Genomic DNA, 24,198 nt, shown 5'->3' on the forward strand with positions numbered 1-24,198 from the left:
CTGTTCCTCAGTTTGATTACAGTGTCAGCATTAATGTCGTTATGTTTCCCCTGTCCAGACGCTATCTGTGTTTTGTTTCATGTCTGTTATTTATGAAATATTCACTCCCTGTACTTGCTTCTCGTCTCCCAGTGTCTGTCCTCACAGGAGCAAGATGTGGAAGGGTGTTTGGGTGGAGAAGGGGTAAGGAGGGGTAAGGAGAAGGGAGGGGTGGAAGGCGATTTGGGGGGAGGAGAGGTAAGGGGAAAGGGTGGATGGGGGTTAGGGGGAAGAAGGGGGAGGGGACTGTCTGACTGACTGAGGTAAAATGTAAATGTTATCCAGTGGAGATAAAGGTTTTCTTCAGCAAACACTCATGGGGTACCTAGGTGGTCCGGATATGAGGAGGGGAGGGAAGAGGAGGAGATTTGGAGAGGAGAGGAAAGGGGAGAGGAAAGGAGACGGTGGTGGGATAATGTCTGACAGGTCTATATTGTGTTCTGATTATCCTCTCCTTATTCTCTCCACAATACGAAGACCTTATGAATCCCCTGTTTTAAGAGGATCACACCTGTGTAGTTAATAGCATAGCTCACAGCCCCTGTAAGCCATACACATGAGGAGGCCAGAGATGTGCTTATACTAGGCTTACAGTCTTACCTTGACTGTAGAATCATTATTATTTCTCTGAGGTAATAACACCTCTGATCATCTCAATGCCAATCCCCACACATTCACACAATTTGTTTTTCACTTTTTTATTGATTCAGCATGTGTTTCTCAAAAACCAGATGGCAATAATTAGTGTTTGAACATTCAAACATTAACTGGCCTGTTGTGGCGTTATGAACATGATTAGCATACATTTGAGGAATAACACGTTTAATAAGAGAGTTTGCTTCACTTGTAAATACACACAAAATGGTATGTACTATAGGCTACATGGCCTCATTCATTTTGAAGTTTTTGCTAAGGAGATTTTAGTCGCCAATGTTCCATCTAGCTAAGATGTTTGGTTCAAAATTTCTCAATTTGAATTAATTTGCATGAAAACGATTAGTCTCTCGTTGAATGACAACAAACACTTCATGAAGAATCCCTACTGTTGACCAGTCACCGATGAAGGGGCTTAGACTTCGGCTACCAACTTCGGCTCGCCTCAAGAATAATAGTTGTGCGCACGAAACAGCCCAAAAAATCTTGCCGAATATCAAAACCAACAAAAACGTCACAAAATGTTGTCATAATGTGCACAAACTGTTTGAACTGTTTTGGATGGGAAGCATGCAGACACCTTTAGGGGATATGTTTAGAGTTAGGGTGGGGGAGGAGTCGTGTGCCCTTTAGCAGGTAGCATGTGGAGCGGAGAAGGATAGGAGGGGAGGAACAAGGGGTGGAAGGGGGTTTGGGGAGAGGAGTGGCAAGGGTAAGAGAGGGGTGGAAGGCAGTTTGGGGGGAGGAGGAGTAAGGGGAAAGGAGGGGTGGAAGGAGGGTTGGGGAGAAATGGGGAGGGGGCTGTCTGATTGTCTGGGGTAAAATTAAAATGTTATCCAGTGGAGATAAGGGTTTTCTTCAGCAAACACACCTGGGGTACCTAGGTGGTCCGGATATGAGGAGGGGGAGAAGGGGAGAGGATGGGAAAGGAGGGGGTGGTGGGATAAAGTCTGACAGGTCTATATTGTGTTCTGATTATCCTCTCCTTATTCTCTCCACAATAAGAAGACCTTATGAATCCCCTGTTTTAAGAGGATCACACCTGTGTAGTTAATAACATAGCTCACAGCCCCTGTAAGCCATGAGCCCCTGTAAGCACATGAGGAGGCCAGAGATGTGCTTATACTAGGCTTACAGTCTTACCTTGACTGTAGAATCATTATTATTTCTTATTATTGATTCAGCATGTGTTTCTCATAATCCAGATGGCAATAATTAGTGTTTGGACGTTCAAACATTAACTGGCCTTTTGTGGCATTATGAATATGATTAGCATACATTTGAGGAATTGAACACGTTAAATTTAGCCGTTTATATTTTCTCCCACCCCAACCACGTCTCGTCCTGTTGTGTGTCTGTGTACTCTGCTGTCAGCTAGAGGAAGAAAAGACAGATAGAGAAATACATCTGTAAAAATGTCCACCGGTCTGCTTGGCCTGGCAGCTAGACGGTCAGTTAGCGTAACAAACAGCTCCACCTGTCAGAGTTAGGCTGACACTAGGGTTGCAAAGGGTCGGAAACTATCCAGTAAATTTACACCTGGTTAATATTGCCTGCTAACCTGGATTTCTTATAGCTAAATATGCAGGTTTAAAAATATATACTTCTGTGTATTGATTTTAAGAAAAGCATTGATGTTTATGGTTAGGTATACGTTGGAGCAACGACAGTCCTTTTTCGCGAATGCGCACTGCATCGATTATATGCAACACAGGACACACTAGATAAACTAGTAATATCATCAACCATGTGTAGTTATAACTAGTGATTATGATTATGATTGATTGATTGTTTTTTATAAGATAAGTTTAATGCTAGCTAGCAACTTACCTTGGCTTCTTACTGCATTCGCGTAACAGGCGGGCTCCTCGTGAGGCAGGTGGTTAGAGCGTTGGACTAGTTAACTGTCAGGTTGCAAGATTGAATCCCTGAGCTGACAAGGTAAAAATCTGTCATTCTGCCCCTGAACAAGGCAGTTAACCCATCGTTCCTAGACCGTCATTGAAAATAAGAATGTGTTCTTAACTGATTTGCCTAGTTAAATAAAGGTGTAAACAAATAAATAAAAATTGGCAAAATCGGCGTCCAAAAATACCGATTTCCGATTGTTATGAAAACTTGAAATCGGCCCTAATTAATCGGCCATTCCGATTAATCGGTCAACCTCTAATTGAAGCTGCCCAGCATCACCCGTTGGGGTGGTGTTGTCATCATGTTTGACAGTCTCCTGGAGGGAAAGGAGTCTTTCCAAGAAATGGCCATATCACAGTCTGCCGATATGGACAGACCCATCAAGAGGATCCTCCTGGATGATGTATTTTGGGAGAGAGTGGTAAGCAGCCTGAATCACCTGAAACCTATAGCAGTAGCCATTTCATGGATTCAGGGAGACTATGCCATCCTGTCTGATGTTCAGACTCTGCTTGCAGATGTAAGAGAAGAAATCCCTACTGCCTTACCCACTTCACTGTTGCTCCAAGCAGAGGAAACTGCAGTTCTGAAATACATCAAAAACCATGAAGACTTCTGCCTGAAGCCCATACATACCACAGCGTACATGTTGGACCCCAAGTATGCTGGCAAGAGCATCCTGTCTGGTGCAGAGATCAACAATGTCTATGGTTATATCCAATGCAAAAAACATCACTACCGTGTCTCGCCACTTTGGCCTTGATGAGGGCAAGGTTCTTGGCCGTCTGGTGAAGTACACTTCTAAGCAAGGGCTTTGGGATAGAGATGCAGTAAGGCAGTCGTACCAACGTATCTCATCAGCCACCTGGTGGAAGGGACTTTGTGGATCTGAGGCTCTTTCCCCTGTTGCCTCCATCCTCCAATTCCGACCAACATCAGCCGCCTCAGAGCGCAACTGGTCCTTGTTTGGGAACACACACACCAAAGCACGCAACAGACTGACCAATAAAAGGGCTGAAAAATTGGTGGACATGGAAGAAGACATGGAAGAAGACATGGAATAAGACATGGAAGAAGACATGGAAGAAGACATGGAAGAAGATATGAAAGAAGACATGGAAGAAGACATGGAAGAAGACATGGAAGAAGACATGGAAGAAGACATGGAAGAAGACATGGAAGAAGACATGGAAGCCTGAGAGGAAGACAACCAAACCTTTCGTTTTTGGGAGATGCGATGGATCATTGGGGATCATTCAATATTCCCTTTCTTTTGTTGTTCAGTGAAATCATCCCATGTGAAGATTCAACTCATTTATTTAAAGTTACATTTGTAACTAAATTGTTTTTTATTTCAATTAGAAGGATTTAATCATTTGCAACTACTGTATGTCTACTTATGATCAGGTAAAATGTTTGTTTCTGTCTCCATATGATATGGTAAATATATTCAATGCAAAAAAACATCTACATTTAAATGGTATTCATATTAATTTGTATATATTTCCATTAATTGCCATATATTCCTGTTAATTCCCATATATTCCCATTCATTCCCACAGAAAGTTTCCATTTCTGAATATTCCCTCAAATGTGCAACCCTATCTGACACTCACATTTCCATTTTAATCCCCCTTTCATTCCTGCTCTCTTTTTTTCTTCAACTCTCTTTTTCTTCAGAATCAAATCAACTAATGGCTGTTATTTATTCAAAGTTGTTGCTTTATTTTAATGTTGGTGTTCTTTTGTAATCTTCCAAAGCCCTGGCTATCCTGAGCAGAGAGCATCTGTGTGTTCATGCTCAAGTGTTGCTCTTTACCTGGTCCTGAGCCGTGAGCATAGCTCCTTATGGGCTGACTGGCTGACTGGCTGATTGGCTGACTGGCTGGCTGCTAGTTACAGCAGGGTCTCCGTCCCCTCTGTCCGTCTGAATTAGATATGCGTGGTACGAGCCCAGGCCCAATGTAGCTGGTTAACTGAGTGTCACTCTGTTCAAGATTACATCCCCCGGAAGAACAGTAGGAATATGGACAGGTCTATTTGTAGGAAAGGCTGTCAGAGCAGAGGTGTGTGTGTGTGTGTGTGTGTGTGTGTGTGTGTGTGTGTGCGTGTGTGTGTTTACAGAATACAATGAGCCTTTCTCCTTGCATTAGTGTGATGGACGATGCTGTCGCCTCTGTCACCTAGGGAATGAATTATTCTCTCACGTCAACACACGCACACACAGGGGTGCATTAGCAAGGACAGCATATCCTATGGATAATGTAACAGTTCATGTTGTTGAGTAAAGACAGAGAATTGAAACTGAAAACCACATGTGAGTGACTTTGTCTGATCAATGTATGTGGCTGTAATTGACTGTACGTGTGTGTGTGGCTATGTTGGACTGAACATATGAGTACAGTGTGTGCTTTGTCTGTCTAAATGTGTGTGTGTGTGTGTGTGTGTGTGTGTCTTTGTCGGTCTGAACATGTGTGTTAGTGTTTGTGCAGGTAGCCAGAGGAGAGGAGGCTGGTTAAACCAGAGAATACAGGTTGAATTATTCCTAAACCAGGTAATTATCTCTACATCCAGGGAGATGAAGTAATATGAGTTTAGTATGAGACACACACACATACACACATACACTCACACATACACACACACACGCTTACACACAGTAATATGAGTTTGGTTTGCGGCGTAAGCCACTGCACACGACTCAATCTGATCTGAAACAGAGAGGTGGCTGCCGCCTGCCGCTGGGTAAATAAATGATGTCATTCCAGAAACAGCCTGACCACCCAATGTGACTGAGCATCTGTCAAGCCCCAGTGGAGAGTGAACTTGGTCTCTCGAGTCAGAGCTTACTAACCATATTCCACCCAGTGTGAGTGGGAGAAGAGGCTGATCCATGTGGTTCTGGTTCTGATCTGTGGGGTGACTAACCCCTGTCCCCTGGCTGGTCGTGACCCTGGGTCGTGTTCATTAAGGTACATCAAAATGCAGAGCAACTGAAAACAAAAAGCTACCCCATTTTTTACTCTGTTTCGGACCATTTTCTTCCATTTTATGGCTACTGAGCATGGCCATGATCTGATGAGCTGGGGTTGTGCTCTCTCTCTCTATGGGTGAGAGGTAGCCTAGCGGTTCAGAGCATTGGACCGAAAGGTCGCTGGTTTGAATCTCTGAGCCGGCAAGGTGGAAAAATGTGTGTTTTTGCCCTTGAGCAAGGCAGGTGGATGTTGATTGTGATGTGTGGATGATGTGGATGTTTTTTAAGGCAGTGGAAGACACATTGATTAAGGCATGTGGAAGACACATTGATTATGGCAGTGGAAGACACATTGATTAAGGCATGTGGAAGACACATTGATTAAGGCAGTGGAAGACACATTGATTAAGGCATGTGGAAGACACATTGATTAAGGCAGTGGAAGACACATTGATTAAGGCAGTGGAAGACACATTGATTAAGGCATGTGGAAGACACATTGATTAAGGCATGTGGAAGACACATTGATTAAGGCATGTGGAAGACACATTTCGGTTGAATGCATTCGGTTTTGCAACTGACTAGGGATCTCCCTTCCCTCTGTCTCTTTCTTCCTGAACTTGGGCAGACTGTGACCTGTTTCACCAGTGACCTGCATGCTGTCTGTCAGTGAGAGACGGGTCAGTTGTAATCCCCTCATAGCTCAGTGACCAGACAGACAAACTACCCATGAACTCTATTCAATCTCTGTCCCTATAGAGAAGGCAAGGCCATTGTTAACAACACATGGTGACAAAGATGACACCACTGTCAGAGTCTGTCTCAGCTATGCTGACTGTTCTGTCCTGTCGTCTGTCCTGACCTTTGACCTGACTGATGGACATGTCTGGAACATGTCAGTTGACCTGGCAGGGGAAAGTTTCAGCGCCTTCCATCCAGCTACAGTTAACTAGATGTCTCCTGCAGTGTATACGGCACTGAACTTGAAACTGAGAAACTCAGAAGATCTTCCCTCAATCTGCTACAAATGCCGTAGTTTCAGTTGAAGTCGGAAGTACACTCAGATTGGAGTCATTAAAACTCGTTTTTCAAACGAGTCCTATATCGACATATCTTGAAAGGCCGCTCAGCAAGGAAGAAGCCACTGCTCCTAAACCACCATAAAAGAGCCTTACTAATGTTTGCAACTGCACATGGGTACAAAGATCGTACATTTTGTAGAAATATCCTCTGGTCTGAGGAAACAAAAATAGAAATGTTTGGCTATAATGATCATCGTTCTGTTTGGAGGAAAAAGGGGGATGCTTGCAAGCCGAAGAACACCACTTCACAAAATTGATGGCATCCTGAAGTAGGAAAATTATGTGGAAGTAACATCTCAAGACATCAGTCAGGAAGTTAAAGCTTTGTCGCACATGGGTCTTCCAAATGGACAATGACCACAAGCATACTTCCAAAGTTGTGGCAAAATGGCTTAAAGAAAACAACGTCAAGGTATTGGAGTGGCCATCACAAAGCCCTGACCTCAATCCTATAGAAAATTTGTGGGAAGAACTGAAAAAGCGTGTGTGAGGAAGGAGGCCTACAAACCTGATTCAGTTACACCAGCTCTGTCAGGAGGAATGGGCCAAAATTCACCCAACTTATTGTGGGAAGCTTGTGGAAGGCAACCCGAAATGTTTGACCCAAGTTAAACAATTTAAAGGCAATGCTACCGAATACTAATTGAGTGTATGTAAACTTCTGACCCACTGGGAATGTGATGAAAGAAATAAAAGCTGAAATAAATCATTCTCTCTACTGTTATTCTGACATTTCACATTCTTAAAATAAAGTGGTGATCCTAATTTACCTAAAATAGGGAATTTTTACTCGGATTAAGTGTCAGGAATTGTGAAAAACTGAGTTTAAATGTATTTGGGTAAGTTCTATGTAAAATTCTGATTTCAACTGTAGGTAGCTCGTATCGTTGATTGGTTTGGGACTATTCCTTTGGTTTCCGTTGTGCCAGGCAAGCTCAATTTCAAAAGTGCAGCCAAAGTACTATTTGAACCCAGGTGTGCGCTCCAGCTGTGTGCGTCAGAGCGGTGTGGTGCTGAGAGTCAGTGAGTGGGTTCAGAGTGACTCTAAACGGGTATCTTTGAAGGCTGTTGTCTGCCTGGGCTGTGATGTGTCTGTCAGACCTCTTCCCTTCCCTGCCTCATCCGCCCTTCCGATGTGCTGTGCTCCTCTCCCTCTCTGATGTGCCTCACAAAGACACTGACATTCACATGGCAGCCTAATCTCCCCTCCACCTCTCCTCTCTCCTCCTCTCCTCTCCTCTCCTTCACTTCAAAGAGCATGAGAACTCTTCACATCAATAATGTAGGCTGTTTCTATCTGACACCTCAACCAGATTGTGGATTTGAGCATGTCCCCTTGTCTCCTTGTGCACCCCTTCATACCCTCCCCCACAGTCCCTGTCTGTCCACTGCTGCCACCCCCCCCCTCTCCATTCCCTCTGGTGCCTCACTATGCCTTGCCCCCTAGAGCAAGAGACAGGTGTGCTATCCCACCCCATCTGTGTTCAAATGTATCCCCTCCCCTCTTCCCCTCCCTTCTGCTCCCTCAGCCAAACCTGTATCCTCCCTCTGCTCAGCTCTATGCCCAAACCTGTATCCTCCCTCTGCTCCGCTCTATGCCCAAACCTGTATCCTCCCTCTGCTCAGCTCTATGCCCAAACCTGCATCTTCCCTCTGCTCAGCTCTATGCCCAAACCTGTATCCTCCCTCTGCTCAGCTCTATGCCCAAACCTGTATCCTCCCTCTGCTCAACTCTATGCCCAAACCTGTATCCTCCCTCTGCTCAGCTCTATGCCCAAACCTGTATCCTCCCTCTGCTCAGCTCTATGCCCAAACCTGTATCCTCCCTCTGCTCAGCTCTATGCCGTCATAGGGGAAGAAGTTCCTTGTGTGTAGCTGGATCAGCTCTTGCCCTCATCTGCCCTTGCCCTCGACAGTGTGTGTGTGTGTGTGTGTGTGTGTGTGTGTGTGTGTGTGTGTGTGTGTGTGTGTGTGTGTGTGTGTGTGTGTGTGTGTGTGTGTGTGTGTGTGTGTGTGTGTGTGTGTGTGTGTGTGTATATATGTGTTTGCTCGACAAACAGACAAGCAAAGTCCCCTGGATTAGCCCTGTCTATCACCTCTAATGGTCTGGGGCCATGCTGGCCATGTTGATAGGGGTACCTATAGGGCTGCCTGCCTGACTTAATGGAGGGACTTATAGTCAGCCAACCAAGGCCATGTATATATGCCACGGAAGTTGTTGCTATGCTGAAGCGACATGATCTAGGACTTCAAATATGTCTTCATCTCCCCTATTCTATTTCCTGTCTCATTTACTAACAAGTTGTTCTAATGTGGCAGCAGCATCATTGTCTAGCCTTACCGCTTGCATTTTCTGTCTCTCTTGCTCTGTGTGTTTGAGAGATGGGGCTCAGTGAGAGACGAGGCTAGGAGCTGGTGTGTGTAGCCCCTGTTATTTGGTCAAGGTTACCCCTCGCTAGATCGATCCCACTGTTCTCCTCTGTCCTCTGGGGTGAATACTAAAGCCTTGGTGCTTTAAGGGAGCTCAATCAGATGACAGATCGGGTTTCAAATTGCTTTTGTTCCTTGGTTGAGGTTATTTCAGAAGAAACAGCCTCTGACTGTAGATACATCGCTTCTATTAAGTGTGTGTGTGTGCTTGTGTTTGTGTGTGTGTGCAGCTACATCACTCAATGAGATCTTGTTCTCTATTACAGTTGAATAGATTGAGAAAAAACCTTACCATCTTGTGGTATAGTGATTTTGTCCTCAGGTGCTGTATGGCCTGAGAGGGTCAGGGGAAAGTTATCCTGACCCTGTCACAGAGACTCTGTCACAGAGACCCTAGCTGTCACACAGATTGGAGTGTATTACCAATCCCATTACCACAGTAGTGGAACGTCTGTCAGGGCCTAGAGGTGAGACAGCTAAACACTGATGTCCCATAGTTTTTTTTCCTACATAGTGCACTACTTCTGACCACTCCAGAGCCCTCTGGGTCCTGGTCTAAAGTAGTGCACTATATAGAGAATAGGGTGCTATCTGGGACAGAGTGTGAGATGAAAGTCAGGCTAAAGTCACTGAGACAGTTCAACTGTAATGGGTTGTATTATAACACCCAGTCAAATCACACTGAGCTCATTGGCACATTCATAGTGAACACAGTCTTTCTATTTTGCTCTCTCTCTCTCCCTTCTCTGTCTCTGTTTCTCTCTCTGTTTTATCAACCATTAGAGAGATATAGTGGTGTTTACTATGTGCTCACGCTCAGTAAATTGTCTCTAATGGTGCAGAAGAGTGGATTGACTGAAGAGGATTACTTACCAATCAGTAAGCCTGGCTTGCTGTGCAAACTGTGTTGTGTGCAGACTGCTGGATCGTATCTGGTTGGGTTTGACCACAGAGCCAGTGGTAGTGGTAGCGGTGGCGGTGGTAGCGGTGGCGGTGGTAGTAGTACTGGTGGTAGTGGTGGTGGTGGTAGCAGTGGCGGTGGTAGTAGTACTGGTGGTAGTGGTGGTGGTGGTGGTGGTGGTGGTAGCAGTGGCGGTGGTAGTAGTAGTAGTGGTGTTGGTGGTGGTGGTAGTGGTGTTAGCGGTGGCGGTGGTAGTAGTAGTGGTGGTGGTGGTGGTAGTAGTAGTGGTGGTAGTAGTGGTGGTGGTAGCAGTGGCGGTGGTAGTAGTACTGGTGGTAGTGGTGGTAGTGGTGGTGGTGGTGGTGGTGGTGGTAGCAGTGGCGGTGGTAGTAGTAGTAGTGGTGTTGGTGGTGGTAGTGGTAGTGGTAGCGGTGACGCTGGTAGTAGTGGTGGTAGCGGTGGTAGTAGTAGTAGTGGTGTTGGTGGTAGTGGTGTTAGCGTTGGCGGTGGTAGTAGTGGTGGTGGTGGTGGTGGTAGTAGTAGTGGTGGTAGTAGTGGTGGTGGTAGCGGTGGCGGTAGTGGTGGGGGTGGTAGCGGTGGTGAGCGTTAGCGGTGGTGGTGGTGGTAGTGGTGGTGGTAGCGTTAGCGGTGGTAGTAGTGGTGGTGGTGGTAGCGGTGGCAGTAGTAGTGGTGGTGGGGATAGCGTTAGCGGTGGTGGTGGTAGCGGTGGCAGTAGTAGTGGTGGTGGTGGTAGCGGTGGCAGTAGTAGTGGTGGTGGTGGTGGGGGTAGCGTTAGCGGTGGTGGTGGTGGTGGTGGTGGTGGTGGTGGTAGCGGTGGCAGTAGTAGTGGTGGTGGTGGTGGTGGTAGCGGTGGTGGTGGTGGTGGTGGTGGTGGTGGTAGCGGTGACAGTAGTAGTGGTGGTGGTGGTGGTAGGGGTAGCGTTAGTGGTGGTGGTGGTAGCGGTAGCAGTAGTGGTGGTGGTGGTAGCGGTGGCAGTAGTAGTGGTGGTGGTGGTGGGGGTAGCGTTAGCGGTGGTGGTGGTGGTGGTAGCGGTGGCAGTAGTAGTGGTGGTGGTGGTAGCGGTGGCAGTAGTAGTGGTGGTGGTGGTGGGGGTAGCGTTAGCGGTGGTGGTGGTGGTGGTGGTGGTGGTGGTGGTGGTGGTGGTAGCGGTGGCAGTAGTAGTGGTGGTGGTGGTGGGGGTAGCGTTAGCGGTGGTGGTGGTGGTGGTGGTGGTGGTGGTAGCGGTGGCAGTAGTAGTGGTGGTGGTGGTGGTAGGCAGTAGTAGTGGTGGTGGTGGTGGTAGCGGTGGCAGTAGTAGTGGTGGTGGTGGTAGCGGTGGCAGTAGTAGTGGTGGTGGTGGTGGGGGTAGCGTTAGCGGTGGTGGTGGTGGTGGTGGTGGTGGTAGCGGTGGCAGTAGTAGTGGTGGTGGTGGTAGCGGTGGCAGTAGTAGTGGTGGTGGTGGTGGTGGTAGCGGTGGTGGTGGTTAGCAGTAGTAGTGGTGGTGGTGGTGGTAGCGGTGGCAGTAGTGGTGGTGGTGGTGGTAGCGGTGGCAGTAGTAGTGGTGGTGGGGATAGCGTTAGCGGTGGTGGTGGTAGCGGTGGCAGTAGTAGTGGTGGTGGTGGTAGCGGTGGCAGTAGTAGTGGTGGTGGTGGTGGGGGTAGCGTTAGCGGTGGTGGTGGTGGTGGTGGTGGTGGTGGTAGCGGTGGCAGTAGTAGTGGTGGTGGTGGTAGCGGTGGCAGTAGTAGTGGTGGTGGGGATGGTGGTAGCGGTGGCAGTAGTAGTGGTGGTGGTGGTAGCGGTGGCAGTAGTAGTGGTGGTGGTGGTGGGGGTAGCGTTAGCGGTGGTGGTGGTGGTGGTGGTGGTGGTAGCGGTGGCAGTAGTAGTGGTGGTGGTGGTAGCGGTGGCAGTAGTAGTGGTGGTGGTGGTGGGTGTAGCGTTTGCGGTGGTGGTGGTGGTAGCAGTGGCAGTAGTAGTGGTGGTGGTGGTGGGGGTAGCGTTAGCGGTGGTGGTGGTGGTGGTGGTGGTGGTAGCGGTGGCAGTAGTAGTGGTGGTGGTGGTGGGGGTAGCGTTAGCGGTGGTGGTGGTGGTGGTGGTGGTGGTGGTGGTGGTAGCGGTGGCAGTAGTAGTGGTGGTGGTGGTGGGGGTAGCGTTAGCGGTGGTGGTGGTGGTGGTGGTGGTGGTGGTAGCGGTGACAGTAGTAGTGGTGGTGGTGGTGGTAGGGGTAGCGCTAGTGGTGGTGGTGGTGGTAGCGGTGGCAGTGGTAGTGGTGGTGGTGGTAGCGGTGGCAGTAGTAGTGGTGGTGGTGGTGGGGGTAGCGTTAGCGGTGGTGGTGGTAGCGGTGGCAGTAGTAGTGGTGGTGGTAGCGGTGGCAGTAGTAGTGGTGGTGGTGGTGGTGGTAGCGTTAGCGGTGGTGGTGGTGGTGGTAGCGGTGGCAGTAGTAGTGGTGGTGGTGGTAGCGGTGGCAGTAGTAGTGGTGGTGGGGTAGCGTTAGCGGTGGTGGTGGTAGCGGTGGCAGTAGTAGTGGTGGTGGTGGTAGCGGTGGCAGTAGTAGTGGTGGTGGTGGTAGCGGTGGCAGTAGTAGTGGTGGTGGTGGTGGGGGTAGCGTTAGCGGTGGTGGTGGTGGTGGTGGTAGCGGTGGCAGTAGTAGTGGTGGTGGTGGTAGCGGTGGCAGTAGTAGTGGTGGTGGTGGTGGTGGTGGTGGTAGCGGTGGGTGGTGGTGGTGGTGGTAGCGGTGGCAGTAGTAGTGGTGGTGGTGGTGGGGGTAGCGTTAGCGGTGGTGGTGGTGGTGGTGGTGGTGGTAGCGGTGGCAGTAGTAGTGGTGGTGGTGGTAGCGGTGGCAGTAGTAGTGGTGGTGGTGGTGGGTGTAGCGTTTGCGGTGGTGGTGGTGGTAGCAGTGGCAGTAGTAGTGGTGGTGGTGGTGGGGGTAGCGTTAGCGGTGGTGGTGGTGGTGGTGGTGGTGGTAGCGGTGGCAGTAGTAGTGGTGGTGGTGGTGGGGGTAGCGTTAGCGGTGGTGGTGGTGGTGGTGGTGGTGGTGGTAGCGGTGGCAGTAGTAGTGGTGGTGGTGGTGGGGGTAGCGTTAGCGGTGGTGGTGGTGGTGGTGGTGGTGGTGGTAGCGGTGACAGTAGTAGTGGTGGTGGTGGTGGTAGGGGTAGCGCTAGTGGTGGTGGTGGTGGTAGCGGTGGCAGTGGTAGTGGTGGTGGTGGTAGCGGTGGCAGTAGTAGTGGTGGTGGTGGTGGGGGTAGCGTTAGCGGTGGTGGTGGTAGCGGTGGCAGTAGTAGTGGTGGTGGTAGCGGTGGCAGTAGTAGTGGTGGTGGTGGTGGTGGTAGCGTTAGCGGTGGTGGTGGTGGTGGTAGCGGTGGCAGTAGTAGTGGTGGTGGTGGTAGCGGTGGCAGTAGTAGTGGTGGTGGGGATAGCGTTAGCGGTGGTGGTGGTAGCGGTGGCAGTAGTAGTGGTGGTGGTGGTAGCGGTGGCAGTAGTAGTGGTGGTGGTGGTGGGGGTAGCGTTAGCGGTGGTGGTGGTGGTGGTGGTGGTGGTGGTAGCGGTGGCAGTAGTAGTGGTGGTGGTGGTAGCGGTGGCAGTAGTAGTGGTGGTGGTGGTAGCGGTGGCAGTAGTAGTGGTGGTGGTGGTGGGTGTAGCGTTTGCGGTGGTGGTGGTGGTAGCAGTGGCAGTAGTAGTGGTGGTGGTGGTGGGGGTAGCGTTAGCGGTGGTGGTGGTGGTGGTGGTGGTGGTAGCGGTGGCAGTAGTAGTGGTGGTGGTGGTGGGGGTAGCGTTAGCGGTGGTGGTGGTGGTGGTGGTGGTGGTAGCGGTGGCAGTAGTAGTGGTGGTGGTGGTAGCGGTGGCAGTAGTAGTGGTGGTGGTGGTGGGGGTAGCGTTAGCGGTGGTGGTGGTGGTGGTGGTGGTGGTAGCAGTGGCAGTAGTAGTGGTGGTGGTGGTGGGGGTAGCGTTAGCGGTGGTGGTGGTGGTGGAGGTAGCGTTAGCGGTGGTGGTGGTGGTGGAGGTGGCAGTAGTAGTGGTGGTGGTGGTGGAGGTAGCGTTAGCGGTGGTGGTGGTGGTGGAGGTAGCGTTAGCGGTGGTGGTGGTGGTGGAGGTGGCAGTAGTAGTGGTGGTGGTGGTGGGGGTAGCGTTAGCGGTGGTGGTGGTGGTGGAGGTGGCAGTAGTAGTGGTAGTGTTAATATATACCTTTTCTTTACTTTGATCTCTTACTTTCATTTTAGTCCCTTCACTTCATTTACTGTGACAGTGTGTAATATCTACATTCTACACACTAGAACCATAAAGACAGAGACTCTGGCTACAGAAATTAGTGGTAGTAGTGGTTGGCTGTGTCCCCTTTCAGCCCTGGTCAAAATTAATGCTCTAGAAAGGGAATAGGGTGCCATTTAGGATACAGAACCAGTGTTAGTGTTTGGTAGAGACACCCCTGTTTCTCCTCTGAAGCCAGTCAGTCAGTCAGGCAGTCCTGAGTGGCAGGCTGCGGATCCCTGAGCTCATTTTCGTCCTGAAGGCTATGTGTCACCAGAACAAACACAGCACTGCACACACACACCGAGCCACACCTTACAGCACTGCCTGACAGTGACAAGAGATCAGAGGGGAAATCAACCAACACACCCGGCCTGGCCGGCAGAGGAAGGAGAGAGATAGAGGGAACCTTCTGTGAGTGTAACGTTTACTGTTCATTTTTATTGTTTATTTCTCTTTTGTGTATTATCTACTTCACTTGCTTTGGCAATGTTAACATATGTTTCCCATGCCAATAAAGCCCCTTGAATTGAATTCAATTTAATTGAGAAAGAGCGATAGAGTGAAAGAGATAGAGGGAGAAAGAAAGAAAGGGCAGGACTTCGGTATGGAGTGGAATTGTGTGTGTGTATCAGCCCAAAACTAATTAAAGGTTGGCATAGTTCAGTTGTGATGTATTAGCATGTTGATGATGCTGTGGCAAAGTGTCATGTTTCCGTGGCAATGATGAAGCTTCCTTGGCCGGTGTCGTGGTGTGGGTTGCCACGGTGAGTGATGGTGTGTGTGTGGCTGTAATTAAGGTAGTGAGTGTTTCCCTACAGGGCTGAGGGGACAGCTAATTTCACTCTGCACCTCAGGGGGCGGCTGGACCGAGGGAAAGAGGGACATGGACGGGGGGGGGGGGTCACCCTTTGTGTGTGGCTGCGGTCAGGGGTTTGGCATACACACATTCTCACAATCCAATCCCCCTCCCCTGTCTCTCCATGTTGTGCTCTGCAGGTCATGGTACACTGCTGCCCTCTGCTGGGGTCTTACAAAGCTTTACAAAGTAATCAATATTTTATACATTTGTTCGTTTTACGGATATTTTAACAATATGTACAATCTTTGTCCCCATGTGCAGTTGCAAACCGTAGTTTGGCTTTTTTATGGCAGTTTTGGAGCGGTGGCTTCTTCCTTGCTGAGCGGCCTTTCAAGTTATGACAATATAGGACTCGTTTTACTGTGGATATAGATACTTTTGTACCTGTTTCCTCCAGCATCTTCACAAGATCCTTTGCTGTTGTTCTGGGATTGATTTGCACTTTTCGCACCAAAGTACGTTCATCTCTAGGATATAGAACGTGTCTCCTTCCTGAGCGGTATGACGGCTACGTGGTCCCATGGTGTTTATACTTGCGTACTATTGTTTATACAGATGAACGTGGTACCTTCAGGTGTTTGGAAATTGCTCCCAAGGATGAACCAGACTTGTGGAAGTTTACAATTTTTTTTCTGAGGTCTTGGCTGATTTCTTTTGATTTTCCCATGATGTCAAGCAAAGCAGCACAGAGTTTGAAGGTAGGACTTGAAATACATCCACAGGTACACCTCAAATTGACTCAAATGATGTCAATTAGCCTATCAGAAGCTTCTAAAGCCATGACATCATTTTCTGGAATTTTCCAAGCTGTTTAAAGGCACAGTCAACTTAGTGTATGTAAACTTCTGACCCACTGGAATTGTGAACCTGTGATTTATAAGTGAAATAATCAGTCTATAAACAATTGTTGGGAAAATGACTTGTGTCATGCACAAAGTAGATGTCCTAATCAACTTGCCAAAACGATAGTTTGTTCACAAGTAATGTGTTGAGTGGTTAAAAAATGAGTTTTAACGACTCCAATCAAAGTGTATGTGAACTTCCGACTTCAACTGTATGTATTCACCCCCTTTGCTATGAAGCCCCTAAATAAGATCTGGTGCAACCAATTACCTTCAGAAGACACATAATTAGTTAAATAAAGTCCACCTGTGTACAATCTGATCTGTCACATGATCTCAGTATATATACACCTGTTCTGAAAGGCCCCAGAGTCTGCAACACCACCAAGCAAGTGGTACCATGAAGACCAAGGAGCTCTCCAAACAGGTCAGGGACAAAGTTGTGAAGAAGTACAGACCAGGGTTGGGTTACAAAAAAATATCAGAAACTTTGAACATCCCACAGAGCACCATTAAATCCATTATTTCAAAATGGAAAGAATATGGCACAACAACAAACCTGCCAAGAGAGGACCGCCCACCAAAACTCACAGACCAGGCAAGGAGGGCATTAATCAGAGAGGCAACAAAGAGACCAAAGATAACCCTGAAGGAGCTGCAAAGCTCCACTGCGGAGATTGGAGTATGTCCATGGGACCACTTTAAGCTGTACACTCCACAGAGCTGGGCTTTACGGAAGAGTGGCCAGAAAAAAAGCCATTGCTTAAAGAAAAAAATAAGCAAACATATTTGATGTATGCCAAAAAGCATATGGGAGACTCTCCAAACATATGGAAGAAGGTACTCTGGTCAGATGTAGCTTTTTGGCCATCAAGGAAAACGCTATGTCTGGCGCAAACCCAACACCTCTCATCACCTCGAGAACCCAATCCCCACAGTGAAGCATGGTGGTGGCAGCATCATGCTGTGGGTATGTTTTTCATCAGCAGAGCCTGGGAAGCTAGTCAGAAGTGACGGAATGATGGATGGCACTAAATACAGGGAAATTCTTGAGGGAAATCTGTTTCAGTCTTCCAGTGATTTGAACCTGGGACGGAGGTTCACCTTCCAGCAGGATAATGACCCTAAGCATACTGCTGAAGCAACACCCGAGTGGTTTAAGGGGAAACATTTAAATGTCTTGGAATGCCCTTGTCAAAGCCCAGACTTCAATCCAATTGAGAATCTGTGGTATGACTTAAAGATTGCTGTACACCAGCGGAACCCATCCAACTTGAAGGAGCTGGAGCAATTTTGCCTTGAAGAATGGGCACATATCCCAGTGGCTAGATGTGCCAAGCTTATAGAGACACACCCCAAGAGACTTGCAGCTGTAATTGCTGCAAAAAGTGTCTCTACAAAGTATTGACTTTGGGGGGGTGAATAGGTATGCACGCTCAAGTTTTCTGTGTTCTTATCTTATTTCTTGTTTGTTTCACAATAAAAAAATATTTTGCAACTTCATCATTCAAAAAACTATTTTAATTCCAGGTTGTAAGGAAACAGAATTGGAAAAATGCCAAGGGGGGTGAATACTTTCACAAGTCACTGTCCACACCAATATCCCATTATTATTCGGCATGAGTTGACGCATTTGAGTTGACGCATAAAAACATCATATCCTGTTTACAATAACACAGACCCGGTTATGGAAAACTTGGATAAGATGCCTGGGATTTTTAATTTTTTATTGAACCTTTATTTAACTAGGCAAGTCAGTTAAGAACAAATTCTTATTTACAATGACTGCCTACCAAGGCCAAACCCTAGCCCGAATGAAGATGGGCCAATTACTGTATGTGCCACCCTATGGGACTCCCAATCATACGCGGTTGTGATACACCCTGGAATTGGACCAGGGTCTGTAGTGGCACTGCTGCGCCACTCGGGAGCCAATATGGGGTACTGTGGCATGTAAACAAACATCTTATCCCATTTACTGTTGTTTCTGTGGTCTGTGCTCAGTTTCACATATCATGGGTGTTGTGGGATGATGTTTTCATAATTCTTACATTTGGTAGGCCGTGTCAACTGTAGTTGGACACATGCTGCTTCTCTTCTGCCATAACTTGTTACTCCAGAAGACTAAATGAAATGGTGCTGACCAGAATAATGTCCTACATTGATAGAAGGAATGCATTAGTAATCTAGTTAATACCGGTAAAGTTGTCTGTTTCGTTTAGGGACTAGGGAGAAAACGGAATAACTCCATAACAGTGGAAAGATTGGTCCTATGCAATATGTCCAAATGTCATCAGTGTGACCTGTTTTAAGGAAATGAAAAGCAGAGAAAACGACGAAACACATTTCTGATAAGACTTCAGTTCGTCTTGAGTGCATATTGTATGTGGTTGAAATAGTGACAGTAAGAAATCATTTTTCTCCACTCCTGTTCCTGAGACATATGTTGTATAATTTCTCTGAAAGAAATGCATAATTCTGCAGGAAATAATATTATATTTTGCAAAGAAATCCGAAGAGGGTGGCCAGCAGAGATAGGTGGGATGGGCTGAGGGAAGCTGAGGGTTGGGATGTGGAATTGGAGACAAGTGGGAGTGGAGTTGCTGGGCGGGGGATAGAATGACAGTCAAAGATAAAAGTTTAAAAAATGAAGTCAAAATAAAACATAACAAAAAGTGCATTTGAATGACACTGAGGGGCAGTGTTGTTACAGTTAATCAGCCTGAGGCTGATGCCGTGCAGGTGTTAGTACACATGCAATATACACACACACTCAAATGCACATATGTGCACATACACTGACACACACATGTAAATAGTGCCATATATGCACTCAAACATATTAATTTGGCCTCGCTGTTATGATTTTTGTTGTCCTTGATAGCTTTTGTTTTTCTCTTTTTTCTCTTTTGTTCATTTTGTTGGAGGGGGGTCTTGGGGATGGGGAATGGAATTATTGTATTTATTTATTCATTTTCTCTTGATGGGGGGGGGGGTTGTGGGGGGTCTTGGATGGTTGAGGGGCAGCTCTTGGGGAACTGTGGGGGGGATCGTGGAGGGCTCGTGGGAGATCTTTCGACGTGCCCTTGAGCGTTGACCCTGGTTGACCCTGGTTGTTTCTGTGTGTCTCTCTGGATGGGAGGCTGTCAGATGACTAATGTGATGTAGTTGTTGAGCGGCTTCACTGCAAGTATATTGTATGTTTTAAATATTCAATAAACAAATATATTACTTAAAAAAAATGTATATTACTCTACATATGAGAGGTTCTAAACCTACAGTCAGTGTCCATATTTCAGTTACTATACCATTTAAACCATATCACCTTCAATTAGTAATATTCTGTTTATTCATGGATACAGGGGTACTCATGAGCAGGATATCAAATATACATGTAAACAGCTTATCACGAATAAGACCTTAAGTGGGATATAACCTACTATCCGGATACTGTGCGCATACGGATACTGTGCGTAAATGTGGTCATTGTTTAGGACCTTAGTGATTCAGAGGTTCCTCTTTGGTCATAGAAATGAAATGTTTTCTCTATGAGACGGTTTTCTCTTTTCCTTTCTCTGTGGCCCAATTGTGTTGTTGAAGTATGAATGTGTTGATAGGGACACAGCGTGTGTTTGTCTGATGCATTCCTTCTTTCAGGTCCTAGGCACCCCCTGTGAGGATACCTGGCCAGGGGTCCACTCCCTGCCCCACTTCAAACCAGGTGAGGAACGCATGCACGCACGCACGCACACACACACACACACACACACACACACACACACACACACACACACACACACACACACACACACACACACACACAATAGGTCCAACAGTCAGAACCAGACTTTGACTCCAGTTCTACTTTGTAAACCTTGGAGGCATGCCTCTGTAGTTCACACAGCCCAGGCAGGCCTGTGAGCCAGCCGTACCATCGCTGTGCCATCCCTGTGCCAGACTAGGGCTACTGCTGCTGCCCTCTGGGAGCTCATTAGAGACAGACTGGACGGTGCTCGCAGATTAGTGTTGGCATGCTGGAACACACAGAGAGATAGAGGGGGAATTAGAGGAGTGACAGAGAGAGGAGGATGGAGGGAGAAGAAGAGGGACAGAGGGAGAGCAGGGGTACCATGATGTGAGTGGCGTGCCTAGCTGTATCTCCTGTGACCAATTACAGAGGAACTGGGGTGTGAAACACACACACAAACCCACACACACACACCTAATCGCATGTCCTGTGGCCATGGCTGTGGTTGGCCATAGTTCTATGTTGTCCTGCTGCCATGGGCAGCTGTGTGAGCAACACACACTGTTCTGTCCTGCTGCTCCTGTCATCCAGACAGACCTGGCTTCAGTGTACCAGATCAGTGTACTATCTCTGCATGACAATAGGTACACACACAATACACCATTTTATTATCAGCAATTGAGGCAGTTGCCTGCTCAGATGTCCAAGGCAAGACCCCCTCCCTCTCTTAATAAGTGTCTCTCCAAGCTACCTGTTTCCTCCATAAGGTGAACAATCTTTTGACTGAATCCCGGGATAGAGAAAACCTTTTATTTTCTTATTTGTGCTCTAAAGGGATGCTCAATGTCACAATGATCTAATCTAAACAGCTGTTTCAACCCTCTCATTGTCACCATCACTCAACCACAAAGTGATCATTAGCACGTAACAGATGGAGCTGGGAAAATGCTTTATCAGAAGAAAGTTAACACTGGGTGTAGTCATATCTTCCCACCACCAGAGGACAGTGTTGTCTCACTCTATCCCTCTGAATATATCCTATCTCAATGAGAGCTTCTCAGTCTGACCATGTTTTAGTCTTCCTCCTGAACTGTAATCAGTTTCCAGACATTAAATCAAACACAGAGATGGTATCAGCACGTTGTTTACGATTCTTCACATTCTCAGCTTTACTTTCAATAATTCACAGCCATGTTTACAGCCCTGGTGTTTCACTCTGGTGTTCGCATTACAACATTTTAAGTTTGAAACGTAGACAGCCATGACACTTAGCCTGACCTTGGCCCAGGGCCTTTGTGCTTTACGACGGGCTGGATGATATTTAGTATAACCACAGTATATCAGACACTCGAGAAAGACAGGAGTAATCTGGAAATCAAAACAACTCTCCCTCATATATGTCTAATCCCTGACTCTGGAACAGTCTTACCATCTCTCTATCCTCCCCACTCAATAACTCCTTAACTCAAACTGTAGATATTCCGTGTCTCTCTGCCCCTCTGTCTAGTAGTGGAACAGTGGCTACTCTCTCCCTTCTCCCCCTCTCCCTAACCCGTGGTTGGCTGTCTAGCTGTCTCTCTGCCCCCATTCCCCCAGTCTAGTCCTGGAGGTTGACAGTTACAGTGTTAGTCTGAAAACAGAGGTCTCCACACAGAGGTTTTGGACGAGGGAGTCGAGCTGTCAGAGGTGCACTCACACACATACACCTAGCCATTCATACTGTAGACACACACACGCACACACACACACACACACACACACACACACACACACACACACACACACACACACACACACACACACACACACACACACACACACAAATACTTGTAATATTTAATAATAGTGCCATTTAGCAGATGTTTTTATCCAAAGCGACTTACAGTTATGCGTGCGTACATTTTAAGTACGGTGGCCTTGGGAATCGAACCCACTATCCTGGCGTTGCAAGCATCATGCTGTACCAACTGATGTTAACCTCTTGTTAAATCACATACTGTACGATGAAACATTTGTTGTGAAACTTCACAAATGTGTCCTGATGATGAATATGAACATGTTTCTATTGCCTCTCTGTGTCTTTACCCATTCAGACAGCTTTACTGTCTACAGTTCCAAGAAGCTCAGACAAGCATGGAATAAGTAAGTGTACTGTTTTTGTCACATAAAATGTTGTGTGTGTGTGTGTGTGTGTGTGAGAGAGAGAGAGAGAGAGAGAGGGAAAGAGAGGGTTTGTGTGTGTGTGTTTGCACCTATTCATATGTGTTGCATGGTCAGAGGGCCATTTTGTATGCCAGGTCAGAGGGCCATTTTCCTACAGACCCACTTTTGTGCTCTTCCTGTCTGTGAAAGTTCCCAAGGGCAATATACACCGCCAACCCCCCACCACTCCATCCATACATCCCTCTCTTTTCTCTCCCTGAGCCCACCATACTGAAGAACCCTGGGACTGTTCTGGTCCCATAACAGACATTAGTAGCCCAGTTAGAGATGGCTGTTGTCCTGTGTGTGTGTGTGTGTGTGTGTGTGTGTGTGTGTGTGTGTGTGTGTGTGTGTGTGTGTGTGTGTGTGTGTGTGTGTGTGTGTGTGTGTGTGTGTGTGTGTGTGTGTGTGTGTGTGTGTGTGTGTGTGTGTGTGTGCTTCCTCTCAGCTCTCTACCCTCGGGACGTCTAGACCTACAGACAGCTCACACACTCTTCCCAGGGTTCATCTGGTTTAGGAGGGGAGCACCCAGATCGGGGTCATGCCACTGGTGTCGTGCCACCAGAGCAGTCAGCCCTGACACAGATGGCAGGAAAGGGCACAGGGGGCATTCCAGATGTGGACCACCCTCTGCCCCTGGCACTCATCAGGAGCCTGAGGGGACAGGCAGAGACAGGGTGACTTGATGATTTGGTCACAGATACACAGAATGCCTCACAGTATTCTGGTCTGGCTCAGTGAGAACTCTTGGCCTCTGTAGTGACCACAGTGACCATGGCCCAGTGGTTAAAAGTCAAGGTTCCACATTCTCTCTCGCAGTGTCACAGTTTCCTTTTTCAGATGAATATAAAATATAATTTGGTTGATGGCTCAAAACCAGAGAGAAAGAGAGCGGCAGTACATTTTATGTTTGTCAGTTTGTGTGCATGTGCGTGTGTGTGTGTGTGTGTGTGTGTGTGTGTCTACAAGTACAGTATGTGTAGATTGTCTGTAGTAGTGAGAGAGATACTGTAGTAGTGAGAGAGATACTGTAGCAGTGAGAGAGATACTGTAGCAGTGAGAGAGATACTGTAGTAGTGAGAGAGATACTGTAGCAGTGAGAGAGATACTGTAGCAGTGAGAGATACTGTAGTAGTGAGAGAGATACTGTAGTAGTGAGAGAGATACTGTAGTAGTGAGAGAGATACTGTAGTAGTGAGAAAGATACTGTAGCATTGAGAGAGATACTGTCGTAGTGAGAGAAATTCTGTAGTAGTGAGAGAGATACTGTAGCAGTGTACTGTAGCAGTGAGAGAGATACTGTAGTAGTGAGAGAGATACTGTAGCAGTGAGAGAGATACTGTAGCAGTGAGAGATACTGTAGTAGTGAGAGAGATACTGTAGTAGTAGATACTGTAGCATTGAGAGAGATACTGTAGTAGTAGTACTGTGAGAGAGATACTGTAGTAGTGAGAGAGATACTGTAGTAGTGATACTGTAGTAGTGAGAGAGATACTGTAGTAGTGAGAGAGATACTGTAGCATTGAGAGAGATACTGTAGTAGTGAGAGAAATACTGTAGTAGTAAGGGAGATACTGTAGTAGTGAGAGAGATACTGTAGTAGTGAGAGAGATACTGTAGTAGTGAGAGAGATACTGTAGCATTGAGAGAGATACTGTAGTAGTGAGAGAAATACTGTAGTAGTAAGGGAGATACTGTAGTAGTGAGAGAGATACTGTAGCAGTGAGAGAGATACTGTAGTAGTGAGAGAGATACTGTAGTAGTGAGAGAGATACTGTAGTAGTGAGAGTTCAAAAGTCAGCCAGTTGATAGTGGAGCCAGAGCAGTGGAGCCTCAGTAACAGACTGACTGACAGACAGACTGACCTGGGTAACAGACTGACTGACAGACAGACTGACCTGGGTAACATACTGACTGACAGACAGACTGACCTTAGAGGAATGACTGCCGTTTCCCATGCCCTCTATGTCTGACCCCCCAGGATGGGCATGCTGAACGCTCCAGTTCACACAGTCTGTCTGTCTGTCCCTGGCCCCTCTCCGTGTCTATCTGTATGTCCCCCCGGCCCTGCTCCACTACACTCCACCCTCTCTGCCTAGCCACTCTAGCCCCTGCCCCGTTCTCCCCTCCTCCCCTTGGACCCCAGCCAGTCTATGAGGAAATAAATATGTGAAGAAAGAAACTGGGAGGAATGTTAATGATCGCTGCTTCTTCCCCCTCCTTTTATACCGTGCCAGGTCCTGATGAAGTTGATATGAACACATGCATCTCTCTCCCCCTCCCAATTCCCCTCTCTCTCCCCCTCTCAAT

At 47.5% G+C, this 24,198-nt stretch overlaps 1 protein-coding gene across 3 annotated transcripts in view; it reads left to right on the top strand.

Annotated features, from left to right (window-relative positions):
* The window catches only part of LOC139423715 (cyclin-dependent kinase 14), a 229,164-nt gene that overhangs the window by 132,094 nt on the left and 72,872 nt on the right, over positions 1–24,198 (top strand). For all 3 annotated transcript variants that reach the window (XM_071175337.1, XM_071175331.1, XM_071175343.1), the window contains 2 exons: positions 19,596–19,659; positions 21,780–21,828. In XM_071175337.1, coding sequence (XP_071031438.1) covers positions 19,596–19,659; positions 21,780–21,828 — 113 coding nt within the window. The remainder of the gene's footprint in view (positions 1–19,595; positions 19,660–21,779; positions 21,829–24,198) is intronic.

This window comes from Oncorhynchus clarkii, chromosome 2 (assembly GCF_045791955.1).
Source record: "Oncorhynchus clarkii lewisi isolate Uvic-CL-2024 chromosome 2, UVic_Ocla_1.0, whole genome shotgun sequence".
Classification (NCBI taxonomy): Eukaryota; Metazoa; Chordata; class Actinopteri; order Salmoniformes; family Salmonidae; genus Oncorhynchus; species Oncorhynchus clarkii.